The sequence below is a fragment of the Tamandua tetradactyla genome, chromosome 15 (genome assembly GCF_023851605.1).
Source record: "Tamandua tetradactyla isolate mTamTet1 chromosome 15, mTamTet1.pri, whole genome shotgun sequence".
Taxonomy (NCBI): Eukaryota; Metazoa; Chordata; class Mammalia; order Pilosa; family Myrmecophagidae; genus Tamandua; species Tamandua tetradactyla.
In genome coordinates, this window is record NC_135341.1 from 65,233,245 (window position 1) to 65,252,960 (window position 19,716).

The 19,716-nt window shown below is 39.3% G+C and overlaps 1 protein-coding gene across 1 annotated transcript in view; it reads right to left on the bottom strand.

Moving 5' to 3' along the window:
* UBE2E2 (ubiquitin conjugating enzyme E2 E2) overlaps nucleotides 1–18,512 on the bottom strand; it is a 477,055-nt gene extending 458,543 nt beyond the window's left edge. Inside the window, exons 1-2 of the mRNA XM_077130023.1 lie at nucleotides 18,374–18,512; nucleotides 12,322–12,505 (exon numbers count right to left, since the gene is read on the bottom strand). Coding sequence (XP_076986138.1) covers nucleotides 12,322–12,497 — 176 coding nt within the window. The 5' untranslated portion in view covers nucleotides 12,498–12,505; nucleotides 18,374–18,512. The remainder of the gene's footprint in view (nucleotides 1–12,321; nucleotides 12,506–18,373) is intronic.
* Between the last annotated feature and the right edge of the window lie 1,204 nt (nucleotides 18,513–19,716).

A 19,716-nucleotide genomic window follows, 5' to 3' on the forward strand; every position in this document is an offset into this window, starting at 1 on the left:
ACTCATTAGTTGGTAACAGTGAATAATGCCACCTTGAACAGCAATGTGCTAGTATCTGTTCAAGCCCCTGCCTTCAATTGCGTATAAACCTAGAAGTGGGATTGCCAGGTCACACAGTAATTCTATACTTAATTTTCTGGGGAACTTTCAAACTATCTTCTACAGTGGCTGCATGATTTTACATTCCCACCAGAAATGAATGAGTATTGCTATTTCTCTACATCCTCTCCAACACTTATACTTTTCTATTTTTTTAATAGTACTCATTCTAGTGGCCATGAAATCTAGTGGTTTCGATTTGCACATCCCTTAAAGACATTTTCAGCATCTGTTCATGTTCTTTTGGCTATCTGTACATCTTCTTTGAAGAAATTCAAAAACTCAAGTCTTTTGCCCATTTTTTCACCTGAGTTATTTGACTTTTTGTTCTCGAGTTGAAAGATTTCATTATATATTCTGGGTATTAACCCTTATCAGATATGCGGTTTCCAAATATTTTTTCACTGTGTAAGGTATCGCTTTTCTTTCATGATAAAGTCCTTTTAGATGCACAAGTTTTAATTTTGATGAGGTCCCATTTATCTGTTATTGTTGCTTGTGCTTTGGGTATGAAGTCTAAGAATCCACTGCCTAATACAAGGTCCTGAAGATGCTTCCTTACATTTTTTTCTAGGAGCTTGAGAGTTCTAGCTTTTATATCTGGTTTTTGATACATTTTTAGCTGATTTTGTATATGATGATGTAGGGATCCACATTCATTCCTTTGCAAATGAAGATGCAATTTCCCAAGACCATTTGTTGAAAAAATTATTCTTTCCCAACTGAATGCTCTGTGTCCCCCTGACAAAAATCACTTGGCCATGAATGTGAGGGTTAATTTCTAAGCATCAATCCAATTCTATTGGTTTATATGTCTTTCCTTGTGCCAGCTTCATGCTGTTTTGATTAATGTGGCTTTGTAATAAGTAAAAAATGGGAAAAGAATTTTTCAATTTCTTCAAAGGTGTACATATGGCCAAAAAAGAACATGAATACATGCTGAAAACCAGTCTTTAGGGATTATTACAAAACAGCAATCCAACTTTATCCTTCTTTTTCAAGATGGTTTGTCTATGTAGGGCCCCTTACCCTTCCATGCAAATTCGATGATGGGCTTTTCCATTTCTGCAAAGAAAGTTGCTGATGTTTCAACTGGGATTACACTGAACATGTAAATTGCTGGGGGTAGAACTGACATCTTCATCATATTTAGTCGTCCAGTCCATGAACATGGAACATTCTCCTGTTTCATAAGGTCTTTGATTTATTTTAGCAATATTTTGTAATTGTACACAAGTTCTTTAGACTTATTCCTACATACTTTATTCTTTTAACAGCTACTGTAAATGAATTTTTTTCCTTGTTTTCTTCATCCAATTGTTCATTACTAGTGTACAGAAACACTGATAACAGGGTAATGATCTAGTACCCCACAACTTCGCTGAATTCATTTAGTAACTTTACAGGTTTGCTGTGGATTTTTCAGGGTTTTCTGAACATAGGATATCATCTACAAATACAAAAAGTTCTTCCTTTCCAATTTGGATGCCTTTTATTTATTTTTCATGGCCAACTGCTCTGGCTACAGTTTCCAGCAGAATGGTAAATAACACTGGACATAGTTATCTTGTTCTGATTCTATAGGGAAATCTTTCAGCCTTTCACCATTAAGTAGGATATTAGATGTGGGTTTTCATATTCCTAGTCTCCTAAGAGTTTTTATCAAGAAGAGGTGCTGGACTTTGTCAAACACCATTTCTGCATGAATTGAGATGACTATTTTTCCTCTTGTTCTATTAATATGGTATATTACATTAATTAATTTTCTTATGTCGAACCACCCTTGCATAGCTGGGATAAACTGCACTTAAGCACAGTGCATAATTGACTGTGCTGTAGACTTTGGTTTGCCAGTATTCTGATGGGGATTTCTGCATCCATATTCATAAGAGAAATTGTTCTGTAATTTCCTTTTCTTGTGGTATCTTTATCTGCCTTTGGTATGAAAATGATACTGGCCTCACAGTATGAATTAGTGAGTGTCTGTTACCTCCTCTTCATTTTTTGAAGAATTTGAGCAAGACTGGTGTTAATTATTCTTGAAATGTTTGGTAGGAAGTTCCTGTGAAGTTACCTAGCCTTTTTCATTTGGGGAGGTTCTAATTTGCTCTTAACACCCTCCTGGGAATTTTTCATTTTAGTTATTGTGGTCTTCAGTAGTCCTGTTTGGTTCCTTTATAAAATTTCTCTCTCTTTTGAAATCTTCATATTGTTCATTCATTGTTTTGCTGACATCCTTTAGTTCTTTCTCTTTATTTTCCTTCATCTCCTTGAGCATTCTGTAGATCATTAAAAAAAAAAACCTCTGTTCATTAGCTCCACAGTCTGGTCTTCTTCTTTGGTGTTTTCTGGATTTCTATCTCCTCCCTTTGGATAAGTCATTATTTCCTGTTTGTTTGACTTGTAATCTTTTGTTACACATTGTATTTTAATATTTTAACAATGTTAGTAACTCTGGAATTTATTCCCTGAGATGTCTGGGAATCTATCTGCTGATATGACAGATAATTTCTCAATTATCAGATCTCCTATCAGGATGGTCAACCCAAGTCCTCTCCACTGCTTTTGTGGGTCTGTCTTATCCTAGGTTTGTGTTTGCTAGTGGCTTAGGAGTTCCACTGTTTACAGGAGTTTGAATGCCCTCTAGACTATCCAAGAGACAGACCTTCTCCCTCTCCCAGTGTTGTTCCAATGCCAGACTTAACTGACTGAAAGCAGGTAAGCCTTTGCTGTAGGCCCCATGCCTCATTCATTTCTTATACTGCTTTCATGATCTCAATCTGCTTTTGCTTTTGAGGACAAATTCTGGTGAGGAGTTTCCCAAGTCAATCTTTCCCAGGAGGAACAAGGCAAAGAACCCACAAAAGGAGCACTAGCTGCCTGGAAACTGACCTGGAGAGGGGATGAGGGAACAGTCAGAAAGGGCACTGGGAGCTCCTTGCAAAGCTCCTCAAAGCTGCACTTTCTTGACCGGCCCAGCACATGCGGCCCTTTAACTATCCTCTGCAGCTCTGAGGAAGCATATAGTCTCCACCCCTGCCTCTGTCCTAAACAGGTTGGAACAGCGGCTGCCTCAAAGCCAGGCCCTTACCCTAGCAATTCAAAGTCACTAATCAAAAGCCATAATTAGCAATCAGCCCATGCCCACCCCGGATCTTAGGGAAGTGGATTTTTATGTACCTTACTGGCACTAGCAAGTTACACCACAGGGAGACGGGGGAACACCACTATAGGTGGCCGCAAGAGAGGAGGAGGGGTACTGTTAACCACTGCACAGAGAGAACAATTTACTGGTATTTACCATAATTTACCAGTCTCCTACTCCTGCTCTTCCTGTATGCTAGTCTACTGGACTCCAGAGTTTCAAAATACTTGATTTAGACCATTTCTGCCTAACAGTTGTTCAAGTGGCGGGACTAATCCTGGAGTTTCTTATTCCACCATCTTCCCACAATCTAAAAGTTGTTTTTAAACTAAAAGAACCAAGAGAATATGCTTTCGAAAGTGCATCTTAAGCCCAGACTGCCATAGATTTGGGCACATCCATTCTATCACCTGGCCTCTTGCCCCTGTCCCATAGATGGGGGAACAGGGGAGCCCTGCTCCTCCAGGAGCTCCTCCCTTGGGGTGGGAAGCAAAAAGGGCAGCATGTCAGCCCTACAGAAGTCACTACAGGTTAGCATTTCAGTTCCTTACATCTCAGTGAGCTGTCCAGCCCTGGACCACTATCCTGGACTAAGTGGCTGGGGGTTATCTAGTTGAGCTCACCAGCAATAAAATCCTGGACCAAGGCAGCATCCAGAGAAGCATCTCCCAGGAGGTGAGCTGGGCCCTGAGGGGAACAAGCCACGGGCACCCCATGACAAGTAGACTGACAGTGAAGGCCCTTGAGATACTGGGTATCTGTGAAAAGTCCCAGGTACTGAACTCTGAGCACGAGTGGTACTGACAACCCCAGGGAATTTTCTTCCAGGCAGCTGCAACCTTCCTTCTCTGAAAGTGGCAGTGGGCAGAAAAGCATCCTGAACTCATAAATGTTAAAGTCAAATAAAATTTAAAATAAGCCAATCCTAACATGTGCTGCAGTTCCAGAGAAAGGTATGCCAAGCCCCATGGGGTGCCAGCCACAGAGGGTGCTAGGATGTCACCAATAAGCAAGCAGCCTTGACAGAGCAGCAGTTAGTGCCATAGCTGATGTCCCCACTGCCACACAGAGGAGGAACACGTTATTCTTATACGAAGTTTCATCCTCGCAACAAGACCATCCTTGAAGGTCTTGTTAAAATCATTTGGAACTAGTCAGCTGACTGATTACCTCTCTCCCACATACAATAGTCACATACAATAGTCATAACCATGTGACTATTGTATGTGAACTGAAGGTCTCAAAGTTAGTCCTAATGAAAAATAAACTAGCATTTCCTCTCCACCCCCTCCCCCCAAAAAGTGCATCTTAAACCATTAAAGAAAATTACTTTTAACATAAAACAATGTATTTGGAATTTTCAAATAAGAAAAGTACTATCTTAAATGTTTATACTGCCCTTTTAAAAAACTTATAAGTCATAGTTTTCTGTAATAGAATTCCATAATGGACTTAAACCCCTCCAGATGTTTAAAATTCCAAATCTATATTATTCAATGCAAAAAGCAATTTGCTGATAAAATTTGACAACTGTGAGCACTGAGTCAATGTATTATCATTTATTCTGAGTCACTGTTACTTAAGAATGGTTGTATTTCCCTAGACAGAAAGATTCAACTAAGAATTGCTGTTTCAACGGTTGCAAGATGTCCTACTGTTTTCAATGACAGCAGTTCAATTCTATCTCAAAAGTTGTGATCATGGTATATATTAAGTTTCTCAGTCTTGACATGTGGTGATAAGAATGGTAACTATTTCAAGCACTGTCTTCTTGCTGAGGAAAAATCAGAAAGCACCAATAATTCACACTTACAGTGTACCTGTCATCTCATGATCTTAAGACCATTAAAACTGAATTAAATAAATCTCAGAGAATCCTCTAGGTATTAACTGTTTTATCAGTCCTCATTACAAGTTAATGAAACTAAGGCTAGTTATTGTATCCTGGTACGACGACAGACCAAAGCAATTATCTTGCTAAGTAAAGCAGACCTCTCACTTATCAGAACTTTTAAGAAAAAAGTGATTTTTTTAGATACAAATCAACAAAACAATTTCCTAAATTTCCAATTTTCATCTAGCAGTGCTACTTAGGTTATCAAGATACAAAAGCCAGAAATCGCACATAGCTGTCTTAAGACAAGTCAGGAACAAACTATAGACTAAATTTCAGTTTCTATGACTTTTACCTGATACCTTAACTATTTAAAGAATGGTCAAGGGTATAATAAGATAAGTCATTTGCTTTAAAAAAAAAAAAGGATCATAGTCATGATTCATTTAATCTGACTTAAGTAAAGAGTATGGTGCCAAAATTATGCATGCTGGAGAAGATACTAGTTTTAATATTAACATGCTGGATAAATAGTTCAAGAAAATGTAGTATTTACACATTACCAGATTAAACACACACACACATATACACTTTAGATTAAAGAAAATACAATAATTCACTCAGGGCCAACTAGAACATGAATATATGACCATGGGGATTGACAAAAGTGATTTCTTACCAGTTGCTCCAAACGCAAACCCTCATCCTACCTAGATGACTTTCTATATTCCCCTGTGCACTACATTCCTCAGTCATCTGATGTGGTGGTTGAAAGCTATACATACCTGAGAAAAATATGTTTAATCCATTCCTGTGGGTATTAACTCATTTTAAGTATGACCTTTTGACAAAGTTACTTCAATTAAGGTGTGTCCCAACTCAATCAGGATGAGTCTTAACTGTATTATTGGAGTCCTTTATGAGAGAAAAAGCAATGAAAACAAGAAGCTGAAATCAATGAAACCCAGAAGAGAAACAAATGCCTCCATGTGTCTTGCCATGTACAGAGAAGACATGGTGAAATGAAAGAAGAAAGGGATAAGCTGAGAACTCCTGGGCAAAAGGAAACCAGAAACTAATGGTTTGGAAAATTCTGATTTTCCAGAAAGCAAGTCCCCAAAGAACAGTGCTCCACGTGAGGGGTTAACTGAACATGGATCCAATCAGCCATTCAGTCCAGTCAGAGTTAGAGGTGCAGTTATCCAGGATTTGTTGAAAGTTCTTTAGTCTGATGGCATAAACCTCTGTGCACTACAAGCAAAACCAACAAGTTTTTTGCAGTCTGTAGGAATGGAACCATTATCAGCCTAGACTAAAAGAGAAAGTAATGGAACAGATGAAAGGAAAAAGTCACTTCAAGGGCTGAACCATGGAATCTGAGGTCTGAACCAAAGACATCTTCTCAGGCCAAAAGTGCAGGCCCACCCATGTGTGTAGAAAGGATGACTCTGTCCCAACATTTGCAGAGGGCAGGCCTTCTACCGCACTGTTCAGGAACAGTGCCAACACCCGGATGTTCTGAGAGGGTTAGTCTGTGCCCCAGGGAATAAGGAGAACATGGCCACCACCCAAATGCTTAGAGGGGGTGGAGCTTTCACCCCAGGGTTCAAGGAGAGCACGGTCACTGAGCAAGTGTTTGGAAGGGGTAAGGCTACTGCTCCATCAGTACCAGCAAACAAAACCTTGTTCCACAGATGACCCTCAGACCTTGAAATCTAATGGAGTATGCCCTGCTGGGTTCTGGAATTGTATAGAACCCATGATCCATTTTCCTTCCAATTTCCTTCTATGAGATTGCAAACAGTTATCCTATTCCTGTCCTTCCTTCGTATATCTGAAGTAGATAATTTGTTTTCTAGGTTTCAAAGGTCCATAGATAGCGGGGAATTGTGTCTCAGGACAGATCACACCCATAACTGTCCCGACAAGACTTTGTTCTAAGCATTGTTTCTGAAAGGACTTAAGGCTTGGGAATAATGTGATGGAATAAACGTATTTTGCATGTAGAAAGAATATGTCTTTTGGGGGTCCAGAGGGTGGGGTGTGGTGGTTTGATGATGCATGTACAGGAGAAAATATTTTCGTAAACCTAATCCATTCCTGTGGGTATAAACCCACAGTAAGACCTTTTGATGAAGTTAATTCAGTTAAGGTGTATCCCTCAATTAGGATGTGTCTTAATCCTATTATGGGAGTCCTTTATGAGAGAAAATGCCACTGAAGCAAGAAGCTAAAATCAACGAAATCCAGAAAAGAAACAGATGCCACCAAGTGCCTTGTCATGTAAAAGGGGAACCATGGACCGCCAACAGCCAGTCTTTGGGAAGAAAGCATCACTTTGATGATGCCTTTATTGGGACATTTTTCCCATTCTCAAAACAGTGAGCAAAGAAATTTCCATAGTTTATCCAGACCCATTTCATGGTATTTGCTTTACACAGCCTAGGAAACGGAAACATCTGGCAACATGTTTTAACCAACTGAATCAATTGCCCAAAATGTTCCAAAACAAACTTATCCTCAAGAAGAAAATACATGCAACTAATTTCTCAAAATTTTTAAATACCAAAGCAGTCTCTAAATTAACCTAGAAAACATACTATCATTGTAAATAATAAGCCTAGAATTTAATTCTAAGTGGTGATAAAATACTATGTATCTGTGATTGTAAGAGACCACTGATTTTATGACAAACTGTTCTAGTTTGCCAAAGCTGCCAGTATGCAACACACCAGAGATGGACTGGCTTTTAATAAAAGGGGATTTATTTAGTTAAAAACATATAGTTCTTCAGAGGAAAGGCAGCTAACTTTCATCTGAGGTTCTAGCTTACACAGGAAGGCACAGGGTGATTTCAGCTGGCCTTCTCTCCAGGCTTCCGGGTTCCAACAGCTTTCCCCAGGTGCTTCCTTTCTGCATCTCCAAAGGCCTGGGCTGAGCTGTGAGTGCTGATATGAGGTTTGCTGAGCTGCTTGGGCTGTGCTGCATTGAGCTCTCTCATTTAAGCATCCAGCCAATTAAATCAAACAACATTCACTGCAGCAAGCACTCCCCGTAGCTTACCCTAGATGCAATCAGCAATAGATGAGCTTCACATGCCAATGGCTCATGTCCACAGCAACAGAACTAGGCACCTTAACCTGGCCAAGTTGTGCTCATCAGTTTTAAGAGATCTCCTAATTTTCAGACAAAAGGTTTTAAAATATCTATTTTAGGATCAAGAAAATACAGTAAATACAAAGGATTATTTCTTTCTATAAACAGCACTACTTCACTCTCATGAGGAAAACATTAAACTTGGGCCCATATGATAGAAGTTCACATTGGTATACACTGATATCAACCTTTCAACCTAATTAAAATTTAGTAGGACATTTAAAATTAAAATGTCATTCCCATAACAATATCACTTTGTCCTACAAAATCATACAAGTCTACCTTGAACTAAGTTAAGTTGGAATGAATCTGATTTAAAATTCATATTTAAGGACGTGTCAACATGTGAAAGAAGCAGGAAAGTCAATTCAGTAAGACTTCAAGATATATCTTCCAGCTACATACTTACAAAGACAGTAAGAGTGACATATATGTATCAAGAGAACAGACTATGCTAAGTACATGTCATTTTTTAAGAAAAAAACTGTTTCCAAAGAAGAGCAAAAGGATATCAAATATGTAAGTATACTCTTCCTTCCTCGGAACTCTAAAAAAAGACCCAGAAATTTATTTATACAATGGTTTAAATAAATAAAATAACCATTTAACTGTTTTCTATATTATACATCACTTCTCAGTAATACTTGAAAATTGAAATTTTCAAGAAAATGTGTTACATCAAATTATTATTTCTACAACTGTAGCACATTCATGTAAATGAGCACCTCTGTGCCACAACACTTCTCAAATTACTATGTGCATTGGTTTACTAAAGCTGCCAGAATGCAATATACCAGAAATGGAATAGCTTTTAAAAAGGGAACGTATTAAATTACAAGTTTATAGTTCTAAAGCTATAAAATGTCCAAAATAAGGCATCCAGCATCCAGAGAGAGACACGTTGAATCAACAAGGGCCAATGGGTCCAGAATACCTCTGTCAACTGGGAAGGCACCTGACTGGCATGAACTAGGGTTTTTGGCTTTCAGTTTCAAACAGCTTCCCCTGGGACATTTACTTTCTGCATCTCCAAACATTTGGGTCTCATGTTGGCTCTAACAGCTCTCCAAGCATCTAAGCTTCCTTCAAAATGTTTCCCCTTTTAAAGGACTCCAGTAAAATAATCAGGACCCACCTTGAATGGGTGGAGTCACATCTCCAAGTAATCAAAAGGTCACATCCACAACTGGGTTTGCCACATCTCCACGGAAGTAATCTAAACAAAAGTTCTACTTTAAACAAAAGGTCTGGGCCCACAAGACTGGATCAGGATTAAAACATGGCTTTTCTGGGGTATATAATAGTTTCAAATTGGACACTATGTGAACTAAACAATAGCATTTAACAATACGATTAAGTCCCTAGAGAAAACATATACCTCATTTTCCTAAAGTTTCCCATGAGATAGACTTGAAAGATACCATTTTGGACTTTAACTGGTACAAAGTATACAACTAACAGCTTCAGTTAATTTTGAGAACTTACTACAGACAAGTAAATGCTTTATATTTAGTCCTCATGACAATTCTGTAAGAAAAGGATCCCATTATTGTACCCATTTTACAGAAAAGGAAACAGGCTAAAGACATTAAATTATGCATTTAAGATCACAGAGCCACTAAATATCACAACCTAGAAGCAAACATAAATCTGCCTGCCTCTAGAGTCTAAGCTCCTTCTGCTGTTTATCTCATAAAATGACACTATTTGGAAAACACTTTTCATCTGAATAAAAATCAACTATAAGTAATTTTATCATGAAACTAAAAAGAAGATATTATAAACAATACCTTCTCAATATATTAATATTAGGACTCTAATACCCTCTGAAGATCCAAGCCTTACAATAAGCTCAGAGCTCTAAAGCAACCAGCAAACAAATATTGTGACCCTATGGTGCTAGGGACTGTGGATATAATAGTGAATTAAAAAGACAAAGACTCCGGCTGTCATGACTCTTACACTTTATTCTGCTAAGAAGTTATTCCCAACTTTCTTTCCCAGCTCTTAGAACTTATGCAGATGGGGTAAGGGAAAAAAAAACAACTTCATTATCAAGTGACTAGGGAGAGGAGCAGAGATGAATTAAGTTGTTGTTGTTGTTGTTTAATTTAAAATTAGCAATGAAGCAGTATTTTTATATTTAAAACAAACGGTAAAGGGCTAATTCACTTCAACACCGTCATATCCATAAACCACATAGAGACCTTCTAGAGAAAGGTCATGAATTACAGTTTGAAAATAGCAATTCACAAGAATCACTTTGCTACCAGAGAGATTCTTTCAGCCAGAAAGAAACTCAAAAAATGTCTTACTTCCACCAATTTCTATTTAGTGCCAATCAGGCAATATCCTGGATTTTTACACATGCCATCTCTAAATTTCTACAACCACATCCTAACTAGGTTTTATCCCCTATTTAAAAATGATGACAATATCGTCCATCTTTATTTCTACCTCATGAAATCTATCACTAGGTTTGACTGTATAATCTGTTTCTTCCGTACACTGTAGTAAAATGAAGTAAAAGGTAACCCATTTGAAAAATTCATCCAATTCTCACTTTCACATACTATACAGCAAACTCTCTCTTACTGGCAGAACTTCGTCTTTCTTTGATCATCAAAAAAAAACTGATTTTGAGGTAATTTATAGAAGTGCTACCAGTCAGGGGGAAAAAGCAAGACATCACAAAGATAAACAGGAGTCTCTGCTAACTAGAAGTCATAGCTGCCTACAGCACAGGCTCAGCAAAAGCATTCTGCAGATCCTGCTCCTAACAGATCTGGCCAGCCCTTTTCTGACAAGCTGAAGAGGCCCTGTGGAATCCCTGACCATCAGAAGAGGAGAAATGAACTAGAGCTTCCGCATTTACCTGGGGCCACAATCTGTACCTGAACAACCATTATATCCACCCCCATCCAATTTCCCTTCTTTCACCTCAATGTCATATTTTTTCCCATTCCCCACCTTTCTTTTCATCTATTCTAACCCCTAGCATAAAGTTTAAAGTTTGGGCTTTCTTAACTTTTCACAAAACTCCTTCTAACAGAGGTCAGGGATCAGCGACCTACCCAAGAAAAAGATTAACTGACTACTCTAGTTCCGTGGAATGACTTGCTAACTACTCGGCACCAATCCAACATCTCTTCCTGGAGAATCACATCCCACCAGGGGGCCTGAAAAAGTTCTTCCTAACCCTGTGGGTTGCCCAGGACAGAGGGAAGCAAAGTCTACCAGACCATAATGATTCTGAGTTCCCCTAACTTACACCATCCAATAAACACATAAAGCTGTCATTCAACATTCAGACATTTCACTATGCACAACAGAGAGATAATGCTTTCACTTATACTTCCAATCTGACATTTTAAAAAAAGATTAAAACAAAGCAAAAATATAAAAAGTCATCAGATCAGGAAAGATTCTAACAATTTAATTTACCTTGTGAATAATTTTCTAAGAGATATTCAAATAATAGTAAAGTTAATTACCTCTGCTGAGTCCAATCACATGCCAATAACTATAAGTGACTGATGCTGTGACAGACAACCATGCGAATACCTACTTTCAAAAATTATCTATTCTCTAGAGAAAGAAAAAAAGTTATCAAGACTGACCCACAGCCTAAAATAATGAAATTAAGATGCATTTGTAAAGCATTTCTGGCTACATTAACAGGGCATAGTAGAAAATGCACTATCTTTCAAAAACTATTTCAACAGATTCCTCCTCTCTACACAGTGTCATTGTACAGTATAAAGTATTTACTATGGTCAAGTAACTATAAATCAAATCACCATACTTTTACATGCATGCCCTGTATCTGCTCACCTTACATAAACACACATACACACACAAACACAATATGGATATTTATTTTATGAATTTGCCATGCTGTTTAACTGACCTTAAATAACAAAAAGTTTACATACCATGCAATTAAAACCATGTAAATGAGAAAAAAGCAAAGAAAATCCACAAACTTCATGGTTTACACCCAAGAAAAATGTTTAAATGCAAAAGAAAACTAGAATTAAGATGATAAATTGATACTAAAAATAAAAGGTTACAATAATTTAGGTACCTTTTAGCACTAGTTGACAATTTAGCAGCTGTTTTGCTAGATATCTTTCCCTCCTTTTTCTTGGGCTGAACTTGCTCTCTTTCTGGTTCTTGCTGAACACTTTCACGCTGGTCTCCATCGGAACTTCCTCCACTAGTGCTTGGACTGTCATCAACTCTTTGTGCCTCAGTGGACATTTTATATCCTAAATTAAGGAATCAAAAATCATTTATTCAGTTGGGAAACAGCACTGCCATACAGCACCTTTAGAATAAAATCAGCATCAAAATGGAATAAGTAAAACAATATAAAATAAATTTGGTTGTAAAAATTATACTTAATCAGGAAAAAACAGAAGTTGATTATTTACAAAATAAATAACTTTGGGAGTTACCAAATTTTTCTTTCACCCATTCAAACTGTACTGAGCAGAGAAATGAAAACATACAAAACTTGTACCTGAAATGTTCATAGTAACATCATTCTTAATAGCCAGTAAGTGAAAACAACCCAAATATCCATCTACTGATAAATCAACAAATTGTGGTATAGCTACACCATGGATTATTCCACGATATAAAAGGAATGAGGTACTAATCATACCACAATATGAATGAATCTCAAAAACATTATGCCAAGTAAAAGAAGCCAGTCACAAAGGACAATAGACCATATAATTCTTATTTATACGAAATGTGCAGAATAGGGAAATCCATAGAGACCAAAATAGATTGGTGGTTGCTGAGCATAAGGGGAGAATAAAGAGTAACTACTAATGGATATATGGGCTTTCTTTCTTTTGGAGTGATGAAAATGTTATTAAAATTAGATAAATAGTGATGTTGATGTACAACTCTATAAATAGTCTAAAAACTATTAAGTTGTATATTTTAAAGGATCAAATAGATAGTATGTGAATTATACCTCAATAAGGCTGTTGTTTAAAAAAAACAAAGGCTTGAAAGAATTGAGGACTTATTCTCTAACACACAATGTGCTAGCTAGCCCTTTTGGTCCCACAACTAGGAGAAATTTCGCCTAATGGGTAAGCCAACTTGCAGCAACAAAGGTTAGTACAGTCATAGTAACAGAGAAGTGGGGATGATTTCTTGGCATCTACATCCAATCAATACATCCTGAGGGATGGGCTAGGGTTAAACCCTCTAAACTAGCTAATCGTTTTAAGTAAACTTTGTGATAACAGAAGAGGGCCACATGGATTCTAAATAAAAATTGAATGGCACGATGGTGCCCGCATTGAACCACAAAATACCAAGCAACTATGTTTCAAGAGATGGAAACTCTATTAAGACACTGAAGAATTCATTCTCCTTTTTCACTCTGGATGAAATATCTCTCAATTTCAAATTCTTTGCTCTGATTTCCTGTTCCCCAAACAGCTCTCTGATTACCAACTCAATTTCCTCAAAACCTTGATACCTAGGTAGCAGTTATAACCTAGATAGTGGACTTGAAAAAATCCAGTAAGGGAAATCATCTCTCAACTGTCATTCTAGCATAATCAATTTCCGAATTTGATCATGTGAATAAATACCTTATGTTCAAACTAGCTTAGCCTGTACTGACTAATCCAGAGCCAAACCAACAAAGTCAATGCTCAGACTCTAAATGGCCATGGATCTATCAGGGTACCAGGTAACTATCTTCTCAGACACCTCTTCTTTTTAAATGCAAAAACACAAACATAGATTCAGATTACAGGCTATTGGAATTTATTCTGTTTCTTTCAAACTAATATTTAAAAATTTTTAAAAAACTATATTTAAGAATACTTCAAAAAATGTATCTAAAATCAAAGACAATTTAAACAAATTCCTCTTGAAAAGGACACTTCATTACTCTTAATCAAATTAGGACTTGAAATAAATCTGTTCCTGATATAACCAAGAAGGATTAACAGGTGAAAAAAGATATCTCAAATTACCTTACTTAGTCTCAATTATAGCTAGTTGACACGGATGAAAACTCATCAACACGAAAGATTTAGCTTGTAATCCACCCTATACCAAAGTTATTCTATAATACAGACTTTAGTGGAGTGAAATTTTTCTGGTAAGACACCAGAAAGATTGTAAAAGACAGTGAGAATCTGTAAGCACAAAAGGTAGAGTTAACAGAAAATACTGAATGCCTTCGCTCAGATCCCTGCCCCACATACACCACCATCCCTTTCAATCCCACAGCCAAACAAAATTAGCCCCTCCCAAGCAGCTCTGAAATAGACAGGAAATATTTGCTTTTCTACCTATTCTGTAAATGGAGAATATTAGTCGAATGGAGAGCATTAGTCGCCACAGCTGCGACATTTTTTATGCACACTAAAGTCACTTAATAGAAGACTGAAATTTTATATCAGTATGTTTCATGCCTAGCTCTAACAGTCTTAATATATTTCTTGTGTATTTTTTTTTCCATCTTTATTTCACTTTAATTCTCATGCTTGGATTGAACACTGACTTTTCTTCAACTTTTCTTTCATATATATTGAAGCTTAAAATCTTGTAAGTATGCACATGATGGGATATTAGAACAAATATTCATGGGAGTGAGAAAGAGAACCATTCTCAGGGAAAGGTGCTAAGATATAGCAAATGCTGCCAGCAATATTTTAAGAAAGTGAAATGAGTGAAAAATCATTTTATACATCTTAAACCAGAAGCAATCCATTACATAATAAATATATGGAACTCAATAAAACTTTTTGCTAAGGCTTCAGCTTAATAAACTATGATTTAACAAACCATACTTAGCATTTCAGTTATATACTGCATTAGTTATAAAGCTACACATTCTTTTCAATATTCACATATGCACTTATATACTATATAAAGCCATGATTATATAATTTCTTAGAAAAACAAATCAATGATACAACCTGAGTCAAATCTGAAATCCAAATTTCATAAACTGCTACAGAATATCAGAGGGCAACTAAACTAGAAATTAGTGTCACTAGAGAAGTATTTTAAATACTATTAAAAAATGTCCAAATAGAAAGTTCTGGTAATGGTTGACGGTAAGGGTAGCACAATATTCTGAATGTGATTAATCCCAATGAATGGGATGCTTTGTGAGTGGTTAAGATGGGAAAGTTTATGTTGTATACATGTTCCCACAATCTTGGAAAAAAAAAAAAGAATAACTAAAGAGACAACAATTAAATGCAATACAAGACCCTGGACTAGATCTAATAATGGAGAAGAAAATGATATTAGGACATATGAAAAAATTGGAACTTACACTGAAAGCTTTATATCAATGTTAAAGTTCTTCAACTTGGTAACTGTACTTTAGGTGGTTACACAATGAATACCCTTGTTCTTAGGAAATGTACATGGAAGCATTACAGATTCAAGAAGCATGATACTCTCACATGTTTAGATAACTGGTAGAAAGACTGATAGACAGAAGGACAAATATAGAGAGTGATACAACAAATACAGCAAAATGTTAAAATTGGTGGATACGGGTATGGAGCAGGGGAGGGCATGTGGAGTTCTCTCCCTGTTTGGTGTATTATTTTTGCAATTATCCTGTTAAATCTGAAATTATTTCAAAATAAAAAGCTTAGGGGAAAAAAAATGCCCAAAGAGATGCATAATTTCTATAGTTTCATAATAAAGAAGAAAATTTTATTTCTACTTTTAACCCAACATACTCATTTTATCCAAATCTTAACCAACCAAATCACAAATATGTGACAAAACAGATAACCACTACAGAAACGTTTACAAATGAATTTCACAAGAATCAGTGAAATTTCTGCCGTCTTTGTTTATGAATGCCTGATTACAGAAAAAGTTTGGAAAAAAATTTATAGTACCACTCATGTGCAACTAATTTTTATGAAGAAAAGCAGTGATTTTAAAGAGTTGTTAAGGTCAGTGTTGTCACTCTAAAGTAGAAATGAATAAAAATCCCAAACTAAAACTCTTTAAACATTAATTGCTAAATTAACATTTTTAAATTATCTTTTACTAAATTTAATTCCTAAATCGCTAATCTATTCCAATTATCTAATCTAAGGAAAATATAAACTTAAATCCCAGGGTTATAAACACAGAGCTGCTTTTCAAAGATATTAAGTTATTTAAACTAATACTTTTATTTTGGACCACAAAAACTTGGTTTTCCTAAACAAAAACAAAATAAGGTAGACTTTCCTAAAATGTGTTATATTAAGAGTTTCCATGTTATTCCTTCACATGCATACTAATTGTCTAAGCTTGTACTAACTATGTACTTTATGCTGTAATTACAGTCCTGGAAATAACCAATATAATAACCAATGAAGCGCACATGTTCCATAAAAAAAAAGAAATGATTTGGCTATAAATATTACTGATGACATAAAAGGGATTCTAATCACTCCATGAGTCCTGATTACTGCCAGACAAACCTTATCTCAAGGCATTAAACTGAAAAAGCAACTACCTATTTCAGTTTTTATAACAGGAAAATACTGAATTCTGTCATTTGATATCTTGCTGTCTTCCTACTCACGTTTCTAAATTTTCCTAAAATGTAAAGTAATTTATATTACGTACACATCTTCTAGCAATACCCAGCATTTAACTTAACTCTAAAGACATTTATGGAGGAAATAAAGAATGGTATCACCGATTTTTTAAAAATGAGAAAAGATATCATTAGATGGGAGAAAAGGGGTGCTGTGTCCTAGGGGAGAGAAAATGGGGTATGACATAAGAAAATATTCCATCATTAGCACCAATCCACATATAAAACTCCAAAGAGCCAAGGAGCATCCAATCGGAGCAAAAACAAATATTTAGATTGCCAAGGTCCGGAATGAATTATCAGATTCAGAAACACACTTTTTAAAAAGTCAAGGATAAAAACTAAGAGAGCTTAAAATCTTTTCTCTGAAGCGCTTTTTAATAAAAATGAGTGAACTCTACAGAATATACAATACATAACGATGGATCTTGAACACATGCAAGTTAGTCTAGCAGCCACCGAGCCTAGGATGATGTCTTTCTAAAGCGACCTTAATTTCCTTAAGGGAAGATGGATTGGACATCTGGTTGGTAGTGGGGGGGGGGGGGGGGCACAAGAAGCTACACTTTATCTTCATTAGAAATGGTAAAGGGCAAGAGGATCAAAACATTATGAGAGAAAGAGAGGGAGAGGAGTGGGAGCAAGGGAAGAGGGAGGAGGGGGACAGAGGGAATCCAGTTTCAAACCAGGCCAGTGTGGGCTGCAGAGAAGAAACCAGAGAAAAATGGGCTTCTGCTCCAAAACTGTGACAAGATCGAGGCATCACAAAAGACCAATATAACACACACCCCACACCAGGGCACAGAGAAACACAACCCACAAGGTCTTCTCCCGGTGGGCCATAGGGGGCGGCGGGGGTGGCGGCGGCGCGAGAGCCAGACCCGGCATTCGCCTGGAAAGACACCATGTGCAGCAATTATGCAATTAGGGAAAATAGCAAAAGATCAAGCCTGGCACTTTCCGCCGTGACATTTATCCCGTACTTTTGCAAAGACTTAGTTCCAGGATGCGGCTAGAAGAGGGCAGGGGCTGGGAGGGCGTCGAAAGATGGGGAACTGAGAACCGAGGTGGGTGGAAGAAGTGCAAGGAAGGGAAGGGGCAGAAAGGGAGGAGGGCAAGGGGAGGAGGGGGAGGGGTGACTAGGGCGAGAAACGGGGGCAGTAGGCTCGCGGGAGGGGACACAAGGAATGGGCCACGCCAGAGAGCAGAGAGAGGGGAATCAGGGCGCGGGAGGTGTACACAGGGACCTGCGAGGTGGAAGGGTGGCCGGAGTGGGAGGGTGGGGGGCATGGGGGAAGGGACGCCAGCCCGGACCGATACCTCAGGGAGGGGCATCCGCTCAGGTCGCGGGCTCAAACCCAAGCTCGGGGAGAGAGGGAGGCCGGGATGCACGAGGGGATGGCGGCGCCAGAGGGAGGTGAGGCCCCAGGGACCAGCTGTCCCTTGTGGGCCGTCTAGTCACCGAAACCTGGACCCAGGCACCCGACGCCCGGCCACGCCTGCCTCCGCGACGCTCGCACCCGCCTGGACTCACCCTCAGTGCCGCGGCCGCCACCCCCGGCCGCCCCAGCTCTGGCTTCCGAGGCTACTGCCCGCGGCTGCCGCTGTGGCCGCCCCTGAGTCCTGGAAAGTGAAGCCACCACCTCAGCGAGCCGCTGCCGCCGCCCGGCCGTCCGCGCGCGCGCCCGCCAGTGCGCGAGCTCGCGCGCCCGCCCGGGAGAGACCGCGAGAGCGCGAACCCCACGTCGTCCGTGCCGCGCCGCGCGCCAGCCCTACCGGCCCCGCTCTCCGCCCCTCCTCCACCCGGCGCGCGGCCGCGAGGGGGGAGGGGGCGCGCGCGCACGGGCCGGCTGTCCCGCGGGTCGGGCGAGAGGGCGGGGAAGCCGTGCGGAAAAGTTAAGTGACGGCCGAGTCCCGCGTGCAGGCAGTGGGCTGGGATGGGCGAGGGGAGTCCGTGGAAAAGGAACGGCAGGGACGGGAGAGGTAGGGAAACCGAGGCTGGCGCGGGGCGTCTTGAGGGAGGGGGCGCGGAGACCTTGACGGGCACGCGCATTAAAGGGATATGCTGGCTGAGGGGTGAAGGTCGTCCTAAAAGCTTGCGACTGAGGGGGATGTTGGCAGCAGGGAGGCGTTCTCGCCCCACCCCCACGCACCGTAGCCCTTGACTTCACCCCCTCCTCAGTGCATATGCGAAATAGCCTTCGGTACTGACCCCGTTGACACACTAACCCGTACTCAAAAGCTCCGTATTGGCCTGGAAAGTTCTCCCAGGCAAAGGCAAACTCTTCACATGACACTGCAACACAGAGGTCCTTCTGCCTTTTGACTTTGTGTGACCCAGAATGCACACCGGTTAGTAGCCAGAAATTCCAGGCCTTTTAGCCATGGAATATTGGGAGTGGGGATGGGGATGGGTGGGTGCTGCACTTTTCCTACTTCAGGCACACTTGAATGGTTTGAGTGGCTTTAGGGAACGTTAGATTCCCTTTTAATCTTCACCCCAAATAGCAATTTGAAAAATAAAAGTGTGTCTGCTATGCAAACTCAGCTTCCAGAGAATTTCTCCCACCCCAGCCCCTCTTGCAAACTGACTGCTGCTCCTAAACATTATATGCAGTCTCTGGAGCTGTATGGGATGGCGTGCTCTATCCAGACAGGACTGAAGATAGCCTCCCAAGCGTAGGAATAGACCTACTGGACTTGAACATTATTGCCCACTTAGGCACAGAATTAGATGAGGGAAACCAGCAGACCAGGTGCCCTAAGCTCTCCATGGAGCAATGAGCAGAGTCCAGAGTGACTCAGGCAACCAAAAGAATTCAGTTCGGTAAAACCAAAGAAAAAACAGGAGCAAATCAAGAGCCACATACATGTCTA